This window comes from Archocentrus centrarchus, chromosome 16 (genome assembly GCF_007364275.1).
Source record: "Archocentrus centrarchus isolate MPI-CPG fArcCen1 chromosome 16, fArcCen1, whole genome shotgun sequence".
Lineage (NCBI taxonomy): Eukaryota > Metazoa > Chordata > Actinopteri > Cichliformes > Cichlidae > Archocentrus > Archocentrus centrarchus.
Genome location: NC_044361.1, coordinates 3,819,159 through 3,840,481, shown reverse-complemented (window position 1 = coordinate 3,840,481; position 21,323 = coordinate 3,819,159). Strand labels below are relative to the sequence as shown.

At 40.4% G+C, this 21,323-nt stretch overlaps 1 protein-coding gene across 1 annotated transcript in view; it reads left to right on the top strand.

Moving 5' to 3' along the window:
• The window catches only part of dgkb (diacylglycerol kinase, beta), a 90,780-nt gene extending 69,723 nt beyond the window's left edge, over positions 1 to 21,057 (top strand). Inside the window, exons 21-25 of the mRNA XM_030749685.1 lie at positions 5,604 to 5,694; positions 6,634 to 6,829; positions 13,067 to 13,187; positions 13,427 to 13,487; positions 18,503 to 21,057. Coding sequence (XP_030605545.1) covers positions 5,604 to 5,694; positions 6,634 to 6,829; positions 13,067 to 13,187; positions 13,427 to 13,487; positions 18,503 to 18,610 — 577 coding nt within the window. The 3' untranslated portion in view covers positions 18,611 to 21,057. The remainder of the gene's footprint in view (positions 1 to 5,603; positions 5,695 to 6,633; positions 6,830 to 13,066; positions 13,188 to 13,426; positions 13,488 to 18,502) is intronic.
• Positions 21,058 to 21,323: the final 266 nt, after the last annotated feature.

Below are 21,323 nucleotides of genomic sequence, written 5' to 3'. Positions count from 1 at the left end.
GCTTCACAAAAAGCAAATAACTGGGTTTCATTTAAAATAAATTTGTCAGTAATCAACAAACCAATGCTGACATTCATAGACAAAAGTGAGCCGCTTTGGCAAAAGCAGACTGCGTGTGTAAAGATAGCTACACAAACAGAACGGCATCGTGTGTCCAGCTGCAGCGATGTACTTTTACTTTTTGGTAGTTTTCATCAAAAAGTTGACCTGAAGTTTTGGGGCTGCGTCTCAAAGTTGTCCTCAGTGGCCTGATGATATTTAGCAGCTCCATTTGCATAACTAATATTGGTGTAAACCAAAGATATTTAGGATCTCTGGCTTATCATTTCACTTATAGCCATCTTGTGCCATCAGTCTATATGCGCTTGAAGATTTTATATATCATTTTTATCAGTTGTTTTGGTCAGGAGAAACACCCTTGAATTCATTGCAGCGCAAAGCTGCTTGCTACATCTCTGAGGGCAAGAAGATGTAGCGTGGGTCATTTCTCAAACTGCCATTTGGAGTTGGAGTGCTCTAGGCACTGTCATGTTAAACAAAACAGTGCATTGATGCAATGCACAAAGAGTTGGTTATGTCAATGTGATATTTATCACCTCTGATCAAGAAGAAATTAGTGTGAAAATAAGGTCGTAGATCATCGTGGGTTAGATTAAGTGTCAGAGAGGGGGGGAAAAAATCAATGACCGTGTGCTTCATGTTCAGTGTGACCAGTGAAAAGTGCATCTGAAGGTGCTGTGGCCTCAGGACAGCAATGCTACGCTGAAGCTTATCACCTATGACGTCCTTTCTTGGTAACCAAGCAGGAGCAGTTTGATGAACATTGTTCAGATTCAGGCTGTTTGTGTTGCTCAGCTCGCTGTCATTTTCTTTTCTTGTTTTTTCTTTTTTTCTTTTTTTTCCTTTTGCCGTGTGATGTTTTTCTAAAGCTGTTTTTTTTTTTGCGTGCTTAGCCGCACAGTTTGTATTTGCCCTCTCTTTTTCAGTTTTGTTTCGTGATTTGTCTGTGCAAATAAACCACACCTCGATGGCTCTGGAAACCTGAGCCGCTGTTTTCTTTTGCTCTGTCGGCTATATGTACGACAGCTGATCTCACATGTACACCGCTAAAGTTATTACTGCAGTGCACTTTGCATTGATACACTGCAGCTACAATCACAACAGGACTGCTGCAGCTGCTCAGAGAACTAAAAACCTGCTGCATGTTGGTGCTAATGTTTTTTTATTTGTTTGTTTTTTCCTAAAAATACAAATCACTCTCAGCAGCAATGCAATTAATGAACTTCAAAGTCACCCTGGAAGGATTCAACAGCACAACATCGTCCAGCATTTTAACTAAATGGGCTCTTTATGTTCACTTTTATTACACTTAACATAGAGGGAGGTCCTCTTAATCCACCTTAAAAGTATGCTCTTGCTCAAATGGCCTCCTTATTAATTCCTGTTGAAGATGCTCCTCATAGTCAGTCTGTCAGATGAATCCAGCGTTTGGCATCAGTTGGTAGATAACAAATGACTGTCCGATGTAGCCAATGAGATTCTCCTAATTACCTAATGACCAGGGACATGAGGTGATTTGTTGCCCCAATGAGCTTGTTAGGTTAAGTGGTGGGGATCGACAGGGCGGTCAGATGTTATCTCTTGCTGTATTTCTTATTAGTGTGTTTGCTTTCCTGTATTTGACTCTAGTTTGGGGTCTCTTGCTATAAAAACCCAAAAATCTCTTTCTTTTTTTTTTATCATACTTGCGATGCAATACTATTGAGATAAGCAATGTAATGAAACAGCAATTCTGTAAACACAGGATATGTTCTAAAATGATCATCTCTGGGAAATCGCAGTATTTGTGTAACTGAAGATGGAAAAATTGTGCTCAAATAGGATTTACTTTGCCTTGCTGTCTACACTGTCTGCTTTCCAGCTATGAGTGACTTCTCTTATGAAAGTTAGTGAACTTCCATTTACTTTATATTATGAAGTAGTATTTTCTATTTTTGTCCACACCTCACCTTACTTGCCGTAGTCAAATTGCTGGAAAAATCCTCCATGCTTTGATAAAAAATATCTATATATTCTATCAGTGTATTGATGCCATACTAGTAGAGTAAATGGCATGATTATACCTCCTTCTCAACACTGATGTGAGTACCCGGGAAACTGAAGGTGTTCACCCTGTGCACCACTTCTCCGCCTTTATGAAGTGGGGTGTGTTGCACCCTCCTTCTCCTTGGATCAACAATCATTTCCTTAATCTTGCTGGTATTTAAGGAAAGATTGTTGTCCTGGCACCGTGCCACCGGGTCTGCCACCTCTCTCCTAAATGCCGTCTCATCAGTTCCAGTGATTAGTCCAATTACTGTGGTATCATCAGCAAACTTGATGATACTGGTGTTGAATTCAATTTCAATTCAATTTTATTTATATAGCGCCAAATCTCAGCAAACAGTCGCCTCAAGGCGCTTTATATTGTAAGATAAAGACCCTACAATAATTACAGAGAAAACCCAAGAATCAAAACGACCCCCTATGAGCAGCACTTGGTGACAGTGGGAAGGAAAAACTCCCTTTTAACAGGAAGAAACCTCCAGCAGAACCAGGCTCAGGGAGGGGGGGTCATCTGCTGAGGGGGGGCTGAGGGGAGAGAGACAGGACAAAGTGCATGCTGTGGAAGAGAGACGGAGAGGAGGCAATGCAGTCACAAGTAAAGAGAGTGTACAGCATCGTACACACAACCTTGGGGCGTTCCAACATTCACAGTCACTGTTGTTGATGTGTGCGTCATAATTCTGACAGACTGTGCAGAACGCTCCCGTTGCAGATGGTGTTCGACAGTCCAAGTGCGCGAAGTTTCTCAGTGTGTCTCTGTGTTGAACGCTGAGCTGTAGTCAATTCTGACATAACTGTCTTTGTTCTCCCCGCCCCGTCTCCTCTGTTTGAGTCAGAAATGACGAGTAGAACCAAAGCTTGCTGAAAAGAGAAAAAAAAAATTAAAAGAAAAAAGAAAAAAAAAAAAAAAAAAAAAAAAAAGAAATGACGAGTAGAACCAAAGATATTATGTTCTATTTCTGTCTAACTTTGCGGGTATACTATAACTAGCTAATAGTTAAGAAAATACAACGTTTTTGAAAGCACTTTTTAACACCACGTCACAGATTTTCATAGCCACACATAGCCCCAACCAACTCTAATTCAAGAAACATGAATCTGTCACAGTGATTTATGAGGTTTCACACAGATGCCTCCAGAACTATAAAGTTTCTGTTAAAGCTCTTTTTTATTTTGGCAATAATGCTCCCCAAAACAGCAGATTTTGGTTTGTAAATCTCAGTGCACCTCCCCATTCAGCTGTGTTCCCACTGAATATAAAGCAAACTTCATTTATTTGGGCAGTTTTGAACCTGTGCAGCATTTTTTTTAGTAATTGATTTATGCCACAAATATCCATATTGGACACTTCATTGTAGCATGTCACAACCACCTTGGTGAATTTAAATGAGGAGTGTTGTGAGGAGTAAAGCTGTGTTAAAGATGCTAACTGCAAAATTTAACAGCTGTATTTGTTATTTCACTCTATTTTCCCACCATTTTTCTCAGGTCTCCGTATGTTCCACATTTTGCACATTTTGGAGTAAGTGCAAGGTTTTGTCTCAAGTTAAAAATGTAAACTTATAGACAATCTTCAGCTCAGTTTATGGCACTTCACTGCTAACCCTGTCCTTTTGTCTTTGAATGCATCTGTGTTGCCTTCAAAACTCTTGATTTGCATTAGTTCTAAATACACATTCAGCTATAAAAAAAAAAAACCCAAAACATATAGAGCAAAATCAGCTTCAGGAAAGCAGCAACAAAGAATGAAAGGTCCACACACTGAATGCACTGCATCTGCTTCAATTCTCTGCATCAACCATAAAATTTGAATATGCTTTTCAGAGTAGCCACCTTCATTTGTTTATTTGCAAATCTGCACAGTCTTTGTTTATGTGTTCTCCTGGGTTTTCCCTCCTGACTGCCCAGTTTATAGACTCGTGATGATGATAGTGGTGGTGGTGGTGGCGGTGGTGGAGATGTGTTGTGTAAAGCCTCTCAGCATGGCCCCAGTCGCCCTTCTGCCTCTTACCACCTCCCTCTGCTCCCATCCCTCTGCTATTGACCATGTTGCACATTATAAATCAACCATACCTTGCAAGTACCCTAATGAAAGCTCATTTATAAAGTGGCTAAATGGTCCTGACAAAAGTCCTAATGAGGAAATCAATAATTCAGTGATTGTTACTGTGCTTATACTAATACGTTCCTCTTGTAGTGCTTTGATTCCAGCTAGGAAAGGAACATTTGTTACTGTATTCAGTTCTGCTTGTCAGCATTGTTGTAGTTTTTTTTTTTCCTTTCCTTGAATCTTTGAGATGAATGATGTGCTGCTATCTGTTGTTTCTAACGCACATCAAAAGCTGTCTAACCTGTTCTTCAATATTCAGGAAACTTCTTTCTGTTGAGAAATGAATGAAGAAATGAAAAAGATTTTCATTTGAACTGTTAATGAGAAGAAAAAAAATGTGGCAGGTATTTGCTCTGCATGTTGCACCTCAATTAAAGAGAGGTTTGATGGCTTTATTGAATTGGTCGAAATGATCATTTGTTCCCCACTATCCCACCATGTACCCCACTGAAGTACTTTTCACTGAAGTCACCAGAGGAAGGTTCAGATGTTTGCCCAAAAAAAAGTTCAGAAGAAACACATCGAGTAATTCCCCTCATAGCAGGGTGGAAGAAGTTAGTGCTGACTTACTTAAAGTTCAGTGTCACCGCAGTAAGTGACAATAGTCTGTGTTGCAGCAATTATTTGTGTCAGTTAATGCATTCTGCTTGTTCGAGGGATTCAGTTATTCAAGGAATAAAATAAATAATGTGGTCTTTACATTATCCTCACATCCTCTGCACTTTTATTGTCCCTGCAAGACATCTGTTTGAAACAAAAATACACATACTGATGTGTTACTTTATTAAGGAAAAATAAATGTATAACAACAGTCCACACTTGAATATAGAATTACAGATCCATTTTATTTGTGTATTTGAGATAAAATGTGATACAGTGTAGCAGCATTTGGACAGATGGTGACACACCCCTGCGAGGTCATTGATCATCAGCTTTAAGGAGTGTGTGCTTTAGGAAGCCTGGGGAGCAGCGCCCCAGTCCTCTGTTAATTGCAGGGCAGGTAGATTACCCTCTTATGCCCCTCCCTGGTCTTTAATGTTGGGCTCGGCCACCTTAAGTGCTCCCTCCTTATCCACCTTTGAATTCAGTATATGATTAATGAAACACATTATACTTTTTTTTTTTTTGGATTAATGACTGCGTGGTTTTAGCCAGCAGTAAACATTAAAAGTAAGTTTCCTGTGTAGATTCGAAGATTGTTTTTCAAACATGAATCAAACACAAATGCACCTTCATGGAGAGGTCTTCTGTGTTTTTATATATATAATCCAGTATATAGTAGACTAAAGACAGACAGTGCAAGCTTCAGATTTTGATGTGGGGAGAACACTCCCGTGTTTCCTTTTTTCTTGGTCCCTTTGCAGTTCCTGTTGTTTTGTTTTTTCAGAACAAAGAATAAGCTGTGGTACTTTGAGTTCGGCACTTCGGAGACTTTTTCGGCCACATGTAAGAAGCTCCACGACTTTCTGGAGGTTGAGGTAAAGCAAACCATGTATTTTCTTTTTTTTGGAGACTCGTAAAAAAAAAAAATCAAAAGCAAAGGAATATATTTTGAAATTTGCTGCTTTGTAACTCATTCTTTATGATCAACATGCAATGTGATCGATCTTTATTATTAAGAGTACTTCTATAAGAATATTGATGCCATGTCAGATATTCTGGTCATCCCCTGTTCCATAAATAGCACTGATGTGTACTAGTTTCAGATTCACCCAGACAAAGTGTGGATGTGTGAAGGCTATCTGCGCACCTCCCCACCTACTTCTCACATAACCTTAGTGTAACACACAGGTAATTAGCCCTACACGACCCTGCTGTGTGTGATATTGAGTGATAATGAAGATGGTGTCTATACAATTCATCTTCCCCCTTCTCAGAGCTATCCACACAGTGCAGAGGTCTTCATTAATTAGGGCTGAATAGTGCCTACATTACTGAAGAGGGGCAGGTAGGGAGATGATGAGACATCCGTGAGTGTTATCAAATACACTATTTAGTGCAGTACAGTTTTACTGGCTTAACAGATGATGACTATGAGGAGACTTGCCCCCTTGTGTTGGGCTCTTTTAAGCATAATTAAATCAAATAAGACTGTCCTCCCCTGCAAGCAGTGAGTATGAGTCATAGTTGTGTTTTAAAGTTTAGCATCCAAGTGCTCTGGTGCGGTTCATCTTTCCTACTCTGTCAATGATCACCAGTCTCTGTTTCCAGTATTTGTGAGACCAGTGTCACCTTATGACATATTCAGGTTTAGACTTGGACAAAAAAACTGCTTAGGTTCATGGTTGTGTGGACAGTTTTAGGCTCAAACTGTTGCTTAAACTACAGTTAGTACAGCTTACATCACACCTAACCTGTCATAAAACTTGTGATGAATAAATTATGTTTGTCTTTCTGTTTATGTCTCCTTTTAAAAGTGCGATGGCGTTACCCTGGACCTCAGCAGCATTTCCTTGGAAGGCATCGCCATCCTCAACATTCCCAGCATGCACGGCGGCTCCAACCTTTGGGGCGAAAGCAAGAAGAGGAGGGGTAACCGCAAGGGAGGAAAGAAGAGTCAAGACAAAAGGACGCCGGTGATCGACCCCAAAGAACTCATGTTTGCAGTTCAAGGTAGCTCTGACGCCGGTTATAATACATCCGAGTGTTTTCACAGTTGTTGGCATAAAACCTGAAGTGAACCTGAAGTGCGTACATCACAAATCCAGACTAACAGAGGAAATATATAAGCTGCTCCAACAGTCTGTGTTTTAGCCACATAGCTTAAAGAATATATTAACTATTGAAAGAACTGACATGAAGCTTTGTCCAGACATTCCTGATGACTTTTGGTGAGCCACCGTAACATTCAGCTTAGAGTACTACTGTTCCAGGATCAGCCTCACTGAGCTGCCAGCATGGCTTTTACATCTACTGGAATCAGCTCCATTGTGTGTCTGCATAACATGAACTATTGAGCCAGTCGTGGCCACGTATGACAATAGTTGTCGTTCTTCTAGACATCCCGCAACAAATCCCAGAAGCAGCGCTATGAGTCACTTTGCTACAAAATGTATGCTTGCACGTCAAGCTACACAAAGCAGATGAGAAGCAGAAATGGCAATTTTCAAAATAAAACACCTTGCGCATCTTCGGAAACATTCCCATTGAAGTATGTGGTATAACACCAATATTACAGGTGTGTGTGTTGATAAAATCCACTATCTGCAATCCACGCACAAGACAGCTGGTGCAGCTAGGACTAAAATTGGTACAAAAATTGGCATTTGTTGTACTTTCAGTTGTGTCAAGTTAGGCATAGTTGGGATAGTATGAGATTTTCAGACCGTGCTCATTTGGTTGGAGCCTCTCCCAGCTGTCGCTGACAGAGATTTATTCTGTTTCAAAAACCATCTTATGTGACTCTTACGCATATGATCCAAATCGTTTATTATGGTCTTATAGTTAAATAGTTGCAATTTTACTGGCTAAACCTGGCAGTTTGTTCTGTGAAAATAAACACAAAAGGCTAAGGCTGAAAGGTTTCAACAAAAATCCTTCTGAAGACGTGTCACAAATCTCAACATGTGGTGACGTAATTGGTGAGTCATCAACAGCACTCAAAGCCCTGCATGCTGCAGTGCATGGTTGGTCGCCACTATTGAACAATAACGCTGCAAGTTAAACAGTTTTGACAGTGCGGGCGGCTCTTTTCCCTGAAGCGCACATCAGACGCTAACAGTCTGTGTCCTTGCTCCTATCACATAGATCAAAGACTAAACTTTGGCCCAAACTTTTCCTGAGCACATTAATATTTCACTGATGACAAGGTGAATCACAGCCAGCAGGTTTTGTTTGCAAAGAGGAGGTACAATCATGTCACAGTTTGGAACTGTCACTTGTGTATTAATGGTCTGTGTGGGCACCAGTGGACAGGCTCTGTTAATAGGAGCTGACTGAGTGGGGTGTTGGGCATACCCCTGAATCCATTTACGTCAAAAGGAAGCCCATCAATGGGAAAATGTGAATGAACGGAACACAGTGAGTCAGCTACTCTGTGATAGCTGGTGAGATGGTGTGAGCAGCTTTAAGGATTTCATAGAAAGGGGGAAAATATCCAGAAAGCAGCAGTTAATATTTTCTCCTAATACTGCAGTGGAAAAGGCAAACTTGCTGGTAAATTACCTGCATTCAGAAGAAATAAGAGAGATCATTTTTCATCTCAATGCATATCAAGACATATATATTAAGATATATATGGCTTAATATACTATCAGTGTCCTGTGACAGGCTGGCAACCTGTCCAGTGTGTACCCTGGTTCCAGCCGCCCACGACCCTGAAAAGGATTAGCAGAAGAGGATGGATGGATGGATGGATGGATGGATGGATGGATGCTATCAGTGTGCAAGCATTCTAAGTTACTGTAGTCATATTGAAAGGTAATACAGCTTAGTTTCACTTTTACCAGACATCAATAATCATTTTAGCCATGTTTACAGCGTAGTTTGAATATCAGCAAAAAATTACTGATTCATTATTTATTGAAATAATTTTATTACTAATCAATGCTGCTGAGGATTCTTTTGTAGACTCACAGCTATGAATACTGGGTTTGTTTGGCTTTTGTATTTTATTCCTATCATGTCTAACTGAGCCTGTTCAGGTGATGCACAGTATGTTTTTTAGGTTTCCTGCTGAGTTGGTGTGTTTGTACTCGGGGATGAAGTGGATGTTACAATCAGTGTCTGGCTTTGAGGCGTGACGAGCCAGTGAGGATCTCCAGACATGGCTGCCAGGGATCCCTTATGAGACTTCACTGGTCAGAGCACAACTTGTGGAAAATGAAAAAGCTCTCTGTGAAGCTTTATTCATTCTTTTTAGCTGTGTCCTGGAGCTGTTTTAGCTTTAAAGATCATTAAAATCTGCCAGAACATTTTAAATTAGACGTTTTTAGGTCGTCTGTAAAGCTGAGAAAACAAGTGAAGGACAGTGAGGAAACGCAGCTCGGTACTACAATAAAACTACAATAACCCAAACAAAACACAAGTCATTCTCTGATACATTAATGTCACCTTTGTGAAGCTTAGCACTTTAGCATTTTCACCATCTTAGCTTTTTGAAAGCAGATCACAGCATCCCCGTAGCAACTTTTCAATCAGAAGGCAGGCCCACCCTAAAGCACACTCTGCACTGTCATCCCTCTGGACACCAATTGGGACCATCATTTACAAAAGAAATGTCATGTTGTATTTAAAAAGTCTTCTAACTTGCAGCCGAGACCATAAAATCATCAGGGGAATGTTTACTGATGGCACTTTTCCCCATAGACTTCTACACAGCCAGACTTCTTTTTTGGACGGCCCCCTGCTGACCATTAGAAAAAATACAGGTTTAAGGCATTCTGTTTTTTTTATATGCAGTCTGTGCGTTATACTAACAAATGCTGTTGCATGATGGGATGCAAAATACTTCCCAAATCTGATAATATGCCTGTCAGATAAAGGGACCATGTGGCACAGAGGGGCATATTTGATCAATTCAAAGGCCAGCTTTGCTACAGTGAACACTCCATTTATCCCTGGAAAAAAAAAAATCAATCACTTTTGTGTTTGTATTAAAAAAAAAAAAAAAAGAGGCCACAGTCTGAACCTGGGAAGGCACTTAGCGTGAGTGGGGAGCGTGCATTTGTATGTCACTTCGTTTATGTGTGTCCACGCCCATGTGTATCTGTTTGTGCCTGTGTATTGATGTGGGTGGGTGTGTTTGTGTTGTCCACCTGTACTGTATATCTTAGAATAGATGCCCTTGTGGAAGGTGCCCTCAAGGTGAGCAGCCAAACTTGTTAGATCAAGAGAACATCGTATTTAGAGGTAAACACAGGAGTGCTTTAGCCCAGAGGGGGCACGGCCGAGTGTAACGCACAGATCAAACTGTTGGTGGAGATTATTATTTTTTTTGCCGTGTGTGTGTGTGTGTGTGTGTGTGTGTGTGTGTGTGTGTGTGTGTGTGTGTGTGTGTGTGTATGGGTGGGCTGGTGGGTGGCTAGGGAATGAAAAAAAAAGAAAAAAACCTGACCTTTCGGGAGCTGTTAAATCGTCCCGCTGGTGACGCCAGGAGACAAGCCCCTCAGGTGGAAGGGAATGGCTGCAGAGTGAATTATTTAGAATAGGGGCTTCATGTGTGGGTGGAGGGGTTGATGCTTGGGACTGATCCCCCGTGACAAGCCCCATGAAGCTTTCATTGGAGGATCGGCCTCCACATGCCCTCCCTCCCTATCGCGCCATTCCACTTTAGTTTTACTTTCAGCAGATCGGCTGCTGGTGCTGCTCTGCTCCGTCACTGTCTGTCTTTTATTCCTCTGCTCTCACCCTGTCGCCCCGCATGTGTCAGTGCAGCCGCTGGCCTGGACAGGTAGTTGTTTGACAGTGACAAGGACGTTGTTTCTAATCTCTCTCTGATGGGAAGACGTGGCTGAGATTGAAGCCACAGTGCTGCTTTTGTGTCCCATATGGACACTGGCTCATATGCATTATCACCTCTGTTTGCGTTTGTGTTCATCACTTTGAAATCCTGATTTCTTAGCCTACGTCAGGCACATTGATTCTAGTTTGATTTGGTTTATATTTGGCCACAGCCTGTTTATCGTGTCTGTTTATAATTTAGCCTCTCTTGCATGAATGGTTAAATGACTCAGTTTTTCTCCCAGTTTATCCCCAGGAAGTAAACATGTTGCTTTTTTTCTGTATTTAGGAGAGTGCACTTTTTATTGTAGACCCAGGTGAATCATTTGAACTTCTTATGAAAGGAATATTGGATGGTGATTCAAATCAAAAATGGAAATTCACCATAAAAAAAAAATCAGACTAGATGAAATATGACTTCAGTCCATTAAGACACTTATTGAAGTCATGCATCCTTGCTTCTTAGAAACAGATTAAAATATGAACAGGCGTCGGGTGGCGTGGACACCCAGCTTTGCAAACACGTTAACTAGAGAACAAGGCATCCCTGCTTGGTCATTCAAAGTGACCTGATAATGCAGGTAAGAGCATAATTGTACTTATGGAATATTCAGCTTTTATAATTGTTTATTTGAAGTTTCCAGTTGATTTAAGTCTCTGAAGTGTTACTGAGGGGTGGCACTGGCAGCCACCAGTTTTTTTTTAAGCATTTAAAAAGAATATTCTCTGGCCTTGAAATTATGGAAGCTTGTTTCCACCCCTAAAAATAAAATCACTATCCGTAACTCGAAATTTCAACTTAGTAACTAGAAATTTTGAGTTATGGACAGCGATTTTTTTTTTTTTTTTTGTGGCGGAAACAAACTTCCATATGAAATAATAATTTTTACCTGAAATGTAATATGTTGTTCCAGGTTTTGATAAAAGCAGGACAGAATAGGAACTGCAATCCAGTTGGTGGTATCACTTGTTTTATGGCTGTCAAATTGTGTTAAAGTAAAGTAACAGGAAGTGTTTTGTGACATGCTGTTATTAACAAAGTGTCTAAATTTACAATCTTAAATTGGTTTTCTGTTAAGTTACCTGTCATGTGTGGACACAACACCGGTTCATCCCTTGAGTTAAGTGCTTTTTTATATAGTTGAATGAGTCATAGGTCAGTGTTAAGCAGCTCAACAAAAAAAACAGTCCTTTGAAATGGTCGGTTCTGAGGATTGGAGTGAAAAAGCAGCGAATGTCCAAGGAAAAAATTTGAGAGAAAATTTCTCAAGACGAGTTTAAAAAAAAATACAAAAAAGTCTTAGAAGGAAAATATAAAGAAATGAGAGGTGGCTAGTACTGTGTGCATATAGTCTATATATATATATAGACTTTTGCACAGTATTGTATGTTACTGCTGCATGTCCCCCCCCCCCTTGTTAAACTGGCAGAGCTGCAGCCTGAGCACACTAGAGGAGAGTGGATCTTTGCAGCTCAGGACAAGCAGGAGTCCCTATCGCTGTGGTGATGCTGTCCATCATATGTGTCAGCACGGGCCTGCATGAGCCGCTCACATCAACGTGAGAAGTCACAATGGGGGGGGGGGGGCCAACTTTAAAGCTCAGTGTTAAAGTTTAAGCGTCCTGCTCTGGACAGTATGTACACACACTTTCCACTCTGACCCCGGAAAGTCCAGCGCTGAGATAGGGGCAGACGCATGTCCATCACCACGGTGACAGCTGGACACCACAGCTCGGCGGCGACAACAACATCTCACCGCAACGGCAACATTGCCCACGACATTCCTTCAGGAAAGCGACACGACTCGTGTACACACGACACGGCGGCGCTAACGCGCTCACACGCACCGAGTGCCTAAAAATGGGTCTTGGTTTCAATTAGTGTCTGTATACTACCAACAGCGAGGCAGCAGCTTCTTAATTTGTGGAGGGACGAGTTGATGGAGAGTCGGAGGCAGAGCAGGCCGCTGAAACAGATGGGCCCTGCGTGACACTGGGCTTCCAGCAGGGGCAAAAATCAATGCTCATAACTGAAAAACAGAAGAGAAATTAATAATTATATTATCACAAGATTGCTTTGCATTGCCGGTGCAATCTAATTAATAGCTGTTTTGTTTGTAGCTTGTTGCCTTTTTTTTTTTAAACAGTGAATATTAAATATTTCAGCAACAGAAGGCAAAGTCTGAAGTGAGGAAGATCACATGTCATGTTCTTTTATTCTTCCTCACCTCCTTCTCACTTTCTTCTCTCCTTCCTCGCTTTCTTACTACATTTCATTTGTCTTCTCACTCCCACAAGTCTTTTTTGCATTGTCTACCTCTCATATTAAGGTTAGCAACATTATAAAGCAAACAACAGAACAGAACGTGACTCCACGACTAAAAAATGTTTTTGTTTGTTTTTGTCTTAGACCTGTCTGATCAGCTGCTGGAGGTCGTGGGGCTTGAAGGAGCCATGGAGATGGGTCAGATCTACACTGGCCTGAAGAGCGCTGGAAGGCGCCTGGCACAGTGCTCCTCTGTGACCATCAGGTCAGTCTTTAACCAGCTCTAGTGCCTGCTGTTTCCCGCCAAAGAAATGATTATGTCTTTTAAGGATATTAGGGCAGCAAATGTTGCGGCCTATAAGGAAAAATGTAAAAATGCTTTTTGAGTATGAATTAAAGTGATATTTTTTAAGTGTCGTGGTGGAGCATGCTTTTGATTGATTTGATTGTATAGATTTGTTACTGTAGCTTTGTCCATGTTTTCTTCTTCTTCTTCTCTGACAGAACCAGTAAATCCCTTCCAATGCAGATCGATGGGGAGCCTTGGATGCAGACGCCCTGCACTGTAAGTTGGACTGCATCTCCACAAACTGGAGACAGAGTATTCTATAATAAACAAAAACAACTGCTATTTCAACATATGCAGCAAAGTCTGTCAATCACGTGATGCTTGACAATTTTTCCAACATCTGTCAACGAGCATCAGTGATTCAGCTGTAAGTTCAAGCTTTTTGTTTGAATCTGAGCTTAAAGAAGAACATCAGGCTGTTTGAGGAACCTTTGAGGAAACCTGCTGTTACTGTCGTGTGAAAGGTCTTAGAGTTTTACTATGAAAAGTCCCCACACAGCCAGGACAAAGTGGCACAGGTGACCTGAAGCTCTTCTCTGGTTTCAGATGGTGTTCACAGGCTGGAGCTGATATATCACGTGCCCAGATATCATCTCTAAAAACATCATAAAATCCTGAATACTTTTTAGGTCATAGGGAGGGATTTTCAAACCACACCAGCTGTTTACCTGCACACAACCGAAGCCTCCTCGAATACAACTGCACTACAAAACCAAAAGCTTATCCCCTTCGCTGCTTACACATTCTTTGTATTCATAAGCAGGTATCAGTTTATAGAGATCATGCTCTAATTAGCCCAAATAATCTGCATTTATGTCAAAGATCTTCAAAGATGTTTAGATATGCAGATGTCAGCAGTATGACCCACTTTCCTTGACCCCTTTTTCACCTTAATTAATGTGATTTCTATTTAATTGTGGCAGATATTTGATCAAAGTGACAAACACATTTTAAAAAGAATGAAATAAATATGCTTTAATAAAAAGAATAACATAAAACAAATCAGCTGAAATTTAAAAAAATAGATTCTACATGTAATGTCTGAAATTGTAAAGAACTTTGCTTTTCAATATTTTTTGCATTCATTCAGGATAAAGATGATTTGAGCCTCACTTCTACCAATTTGCTCACCGTCTGCGTCTCAAACATGAACCTCGTTAAGTGTTTTCTCTCTGTCCAAGTTGCTCGTTTCTCAAAGCGAAACTCCTCGGTTTGCGTTGATTACGGTTGTGTTTAGCTTTAATTAGAACGCCACTGCAGATGAAGTGTTGCTGAGATTTACATATGGATCGCCCGGGCATGACAAAACAAGTGGCCTGCAAGTGCTCTTGTGTCTGCTGGCACAACTCCACAGAGCAAAGTTGGGCTCTGACGATACATAATTGAGCTGCGACGATTTCCACAGCAAGTTTTTCGTTCTGTGTGTCAGAACTGACTCGGAATCACTCAGTGCGTTAAATGCCTATAAAAACATCACAGTTCAAATGGGATGTTGTTCCACTAATTATTAACAACAGCTATGCAAATGCATCTCAGTTCTTCTGCATGCATAACATATCTAACGCCGTCAACCATTTGCATCTTTAAGCGATTTTACGACGTGTATCATTCTGATAACTAGGCCTGAAAGAGCTGGTACCGTATTTCCAGATGGGATTTTGGTCAAATGCAGCTTCATTAAGGGTTAAATAAAATCTCCCCTTGGTTTCCTTAATTTGGATGATTATTTGTGGCCTGTTAGCTCAGGACATCCATCCTTCATTTGATCAAATTATTTTATTTTCGGTCAAAGAGCTGTATTGTTCAATGGGCTCTTGAGGCACATAAATACTTAATGCTGTATCTTAAAGAAACAGAGCTTCCATTACCATCCAAATTTGTTTCAGGTATTACTTTAGATCTTCTCTTTTTTTGGCCAGTGTCTTGTCTATAAAGGCCATAATGTTTATGGTAACGCACTTGATAAACATTAAGCTCAATCATGTTTAATGATGGCAGAAAGCCCACAAAAGCTGGTAATTGCACCAGAGTCAGAGTGCAAGTACAATAAATGGCAGCTTTCCTTTGAAGTGAACGTGGTCCTTTGAATGCAGATGGAAGCATTTCCCCTCCCCATTACTGCGTTTAGACTCTCAGTGCGATCCCATAATGATGCGCTTCATGACAGCCCCTGATGGTTGATATCTGGGGTCCCATCGATCTACAGTTTCAACTTCTGAAAGAAGTGGCATCATCGCGGGCAAACAGGATATTGTCAGATAATATAAAAGTCAGTCTTTACAGTAATCCACAATAATATGTTTTCAGAGTCATGAACCCCGGGGTTTCTCAAAGTTTGTTATAGTCAGGACATTCAAATATACATTCATAAGCCCCTTGACAAGAACCCATATGAACACGAGATCCATATGGAGGATTTTCATTTTTCTTTTGTTAATGCGTTGCTAAATTCACATCTGTGGGGATACAGAGCTGGGGATAATGAACAGTGGATAGAAACCTTATTTTTTCATGAGGATAACTTTCTGTTATTTAAATGAAAGGTAAATGTAATTACAAATTAATTTGTTTATTAGTGCTATGGAGGCATTTTAATTTTTATGGCAAACTTCTGTAAATGATGCAAGCTATGAAAACTGAATGATAGTTTAATTTTTGAATACAGTTGTGTTTATTATAGTTGTTGATATTTACATCAAATCAATAAGCTATAACATATTGCATGTTGCAAGTCTGTCATGGAATTCAGGGTCCAGGCAGTGATAAAGCTGCCATTGATCAAAAGTATAATCTCCATTTATCTGAAAACAAGAAATATCCTACAAAAAAAACAAAAAAAAAACAGTTTCACAACATAATGGGAACTGTTTCAAAACCAGGTGTGACATGTATGGTAAAGCAATTAAATATAATTATGACAAAAGTGTTTTTGTGTGATAAATTATGAGGAATAATCCGTGAAAGTACCGAAACATATAAACTGGGCCTAAATCATAGATAACTAAAATATGTAAAGGTGTTAATTGGTACATTTTACCTTTTTGCCAGGTGTGACGTATAATTCAGTGGTTTTTGTTTAAATGACGAGTCTCTAAATGTCTTAATTCATCAAAGAGTGCATATTATTGAAAGTAAATTGATACATTGTGTATTACCAGACTTGTGACAATTGTAAAACTGCATTGATATTGTGTAACAATGTATTTTGAGCATCTTTGTCCTACAGTGGTTATTTTATTACCCTAAGCAAAATTCAGCCATATTAGTTCTTTAGTATGGAGTGGAACTTCTTCAAGAACCCTTTTTTAGGGTTGGTTATGGTGTATGGTTACAACTGTATGGTTGTTTCCACACAGCCACATTTAACAAAGAAACCAACAGCATTTCACTTGTAATTGTGTCTTATGAGCCTTATCAATAGTTAATAAAAAAAATCTTAAAACCATCTCAGTTTTTGAGAGTTACATAAAATAGCTCACGTCCATGTTTCAGAGCATCAAACAGTTTTTAATATTAGACAAAGTTAACCTGAGTAACTACAAAATGGGGATTTAATGTATTTAGGGAACAAAGCTATCCAGGGTGGCTTAGTGGTGGAGCAGGTGATCACATGCGTACGCCGCCCCACGGTGCGGACGGCGCAGGTTCAAGTCCCAGCCTGTCACCGATTTGCCCGCGTGTCTTTCCCCCATTTCCTGTCTCTACACTGTCAACAAAAGCCGGCGTGGCCAAAAATTAAAAAAAAAAAAATTAGGGAACAAAGCTATCCAAACCCACCTGCCCTCTGTGAAAAAGTAAACTAAACTTAATAACCTGTGGAAGCAAGAACGGCGATCAGACATTTACAATGAGTCTTTTACATCGCTGTGGAGGAACTTTGGCCCACTCTTTGTTTTTATTCATACATTGGGTTTTAAAGCCTCTTTAATGCTGTGCTAAAATATCTCGAGTGTGGGACTTGCTAGTGTGTTTTGTCCTGCTACATAACCCAAGTGAACCTGAGCTTCAGGACCTGAACTGATGGCCGGATATTCTCCTTCAGGATTTTCTGGTAGAGAGCAGAATTCATGGTTTCATCAATTACAGCAAGCTGTCCAGATTTGGTGGCGAAGCAGCCCCAGACCATCACACTCTCACCACCATGTTTGACTGTCGGTGTAATGCTCTTTTCATGAAATCCTGTGTTAGTTTTACACCAGCTGTAACAGGAATATTTCCCTAGAAGTCTCGGGGGTCATCAAAATGTTTTTTGACAAATGTGAAATGAGCATGTGTGTTCTTTTTTGGTCAGCAGTGTTTTTTGCCTTGGAGCTCTCCCATGGATGCTATTTTTGCCCAGCCTCTTTCTTATTGTTGAATCATGAACTCTGACCTTAACTGAAGCCAGTGAGTTCTTCAGATGTTGTTCTGGGTTCTTTCGTGACTTCCTGGATGAGTTATCAAAGGACTCCAGGTGTAATTTTGTAGGCCGACAGCTCCTGGGAAGACTCATCTGTGTTCCGAGTTTTCTCCATTTGTGGATAACGGCTCTCGCTGCGGTTCTCTGGAGTCCCAAAGCCATAGAAATGACTTTGTGACCCTTTCTAGACTGATAGATCTCCATGACTTTGTTTTTCATCTGATCTTCAGTTTCTTTGGATCAATGTGTTGCTTTTAGCCTGTTTCACTTTGTCAGACAGGTTCTATTTAAGTGATTTCTTGATTCAACAGATCTGGCAGTAATCAGGCCTGGGTGTGGCTAGGGATACTGAAAAGGTACTGCTGTGTAGAGTACTTTTTCACAGCACTTTACATAGCAGGTGTGCTGGTGTAAGCAAATAATGAGAGTGAGTGGTGCAAGAAATTGACTAAATGTCCTACAGAGAGCAAAAAGACAAACCGACAGGACGGCGAGTTTTGTGCCACCTCAGTGTAAGCGATGGGCTTAGCCTGGCCGCTCCTAGAAGGAGCTGGTGGACAGTACTGTTTAAATTGTTGTGTGGAACTTTTTGGATGAGTCAATTTGAGCAAAAGGTGATTTTTGCCATTGAGGATTAAAGAGTAAATGCATGCAGGTAAATACTCTCAATGCGGGACAGCATGGCAAACTCACTGTAATCTACTGTAGAGTAAGTAATGAGCAACTTCAGCCAAAAGGGAAAAAAGGGGGCAAGCACAAAGCAGGAAGTGGTTAACAAACAGCTTAACTCACTGAAGCTAAATCGTAGCTCTGTCTTTCTATCTTACACCAGATTGAGATTGTCCACAAGAACCAGGCCCCCATGCTGATGGGACTGCCACAAGGTCGAAGCTTCTTCTCTTCGCTCATCAGACGAACTCGCACCGAGAGCAAAGATTGAATCTCCAAGACCTCCGAGTGCTCACACACACCTGCAGGGCACCAGTCACCGGTTGATCTTCACTGGGCCCGTTTGTAAAGGAGCTCTTTGTCTGATTGATAGCCCAGCGTACGGTAGCAAACTGTAGGTTCAGTATGTGTCGCCTGCAGCGTGGAGACGTCACTGAGGAGCCCGCATCGGATCCAGTGTGAGGCGAGTTTAGGACTGACACTTTCCTCTACAGTCTGTGGTGTACTTTAGCTCCAAAAATACTGAAGCTATTTATGGAAGTTCATTTCTGTTCTTCTATTTTCTAAACTTCTGTTTTTATTCATTTTTTTTTGCTGTTGTGCTCTGTGCCATGTGGAGCTAACCCACAGTTGAATGTGTTTTGTGAGATGTATTTATTTATTTATTCATATTTAACTGCTATTGATGTTTTCTAATGTTTTATTTTTGTATTTGCATACCCCTGGTGCATGATGGACAGTGAAAGAGGCTGCTGCTGTTGGAGCTGACATATCTGGAGTTTGCATCTGATTTTTTTTCCCTCCCCAAGTGTTTAGTAAGAAGTGAAGTGTCTTTGCCCAGCATCTCTTCTGCGCTTCACTCACGAATGGCTTCAAATAGTGCAACGACAGAGAATCACATTTGCTTTCTTTTAATGTTTCTTGCAAGTCATCCTTGTCATGTTTTGATTGGCTCTGTTGCTTCTCCGTCAGTGGAAAGATTAGGAATGATTATTGATTGTTCATAAAAAATGCATGACACTCTTTGTTTTACGTCGCACGAGAGATTTCCAGACAGTTTTACCAAATGTGTGCACACCTTTTGTTGCATGAGTGACCGAGATCTCTTTTGACACTTATGGAAATTGTTGATTTTTTTTTTTTTATCTGCATCTACAGCGCAGCTCAACCACATCATCCTTTATCCGCATTTTTATGGGATCCTGTGTTTTGTTAACAGGTACTCGGGCACATTATCATGAAAATCTGTGAAAAGCCACAGAAAACTACAGTATTCAATTAGACTTCTTATCGGTACTGCAAATGTATAGTTATGTTCACAAGAATCAGTTTGACCTTCTGTGGTCATTGATTTGTTCTGATGTCTGTTGGTGAGGATTTACAGTCCACTGCGCATACAAGCACACATTAAGCAGTTAAAGGCTACCTACAAAATGACTATTCATGTATATATAGTACTGTTAAAAAGCCTAATTTCTTTATATTTTACTTCCAACTAGACAGGCTTTCTTGTAATTTTTTAAAGTGGTCTTGCGTAACAACAAAAAAAGGATATTGTGGAGGTGAGGTCGCAGAGGACAAAAAGTGGCAGGCCTAAAAAAAAACTGTATGATGAACTGTATGAAGGTCATGTCCTTCAGAAATAGGAAAAGACCCGACAGAGAACCTGAGAGATGCATCTGGCCCTTCAGTTAATCCATCTATTGTTCATAGATGTTCTACTGCATTTCGACCAGTGGTGTTGGGGATCTCGTCAAAGTTGATGGAATTATGGACACAGAAAAGCACCAAGAGATTTTGATCCAACCTGCAATTCTATATGGAAAGCATCCGATTGGCAACATCTTCATTTTTCAGCAGCAGTGATCCCAAACACACCAATGCAGTAAAAACATACCCGGATAGGAAAGACACACACACTGTCAGTTATGGATTGACCTCTCCAGAGCCCGAACCTCAACATTGTTGAAGCAGTGTGGGATCATCTTGACAGAGAAGAAAACAAAAGGCAGCAAACATCCAAAGAAGAGCTTTGAATGTCCTTCAAGAAGCCTGGAGAACTGTTCCTGAAGACTACCTAAAAGTAGTAAATTATAAGAAAGCTTCCTAAGAGAGTTCAGGCATACCAGGCACAGGTTTGGACACACTGGGTGAGTGTGTCCAAACCTGTGCCTGGTACTGTATATATCAAGAGAGAGCAAGAATCAATACTGAAAATCTGTTCCATCCAATAACAGTCACTAACATATGCAATTTATAAATAATTCATGAGTGTCCTCCTTAATACAAACGATTTGCTTTATTGTGGGTGGTATTGGTAGTGATTCAGTGCATTTCTGCACTTATTCATTTCATTCAGGCTCAACAAAGACAAAAACTCTCACTCATTCACATTGTGGGGATAATATGTTACAGACCTTACAGTGATAAATGCATTTGTTTTTACAGAACTGCACTTCTGCATGTTTTGGCAAGACTTTTAGGCTTGACTGTTTCAGTCTTTAAAACTCATCAGACCGAGGTGCGATGAGTCTCCCGTGTCCTTTTGCTTTGTACGGTGTAGCGTTTATACAGTGAGGTTGTATTTTTGTACACAGTATTACTTATTTTTCAGCTTTTTGCTTCAACTCGCCATGTTGTTGTTGCCTAAAAAGAAATTATGCCTGCCAGAGTTGACTGAGAAAAATGATTGAAACAATAAAAAAGCTTGTTGTTTGATATGGTGTTCAGGGTTTTGGTTTTTTTTGTTTGTTTTTGTGCCTTTGACTCCTTGATGATGCATGCTACTCACATATTATTCCAAAGACTGTAGTTATAACAGATTAATATTCTGTGGGTGACACAGTTAGTGCTGTTGCCTGACAGAAAGAAGGTTCCTGGTTTGAACCCTGGCTGGGGTCTTTCTGTGTGGAGTTTGCCTGTTCTCTCTGTACCTGTGTCTCCTCCAGTGACATGCACGCTAGGTTAATTGATGATTATAAACT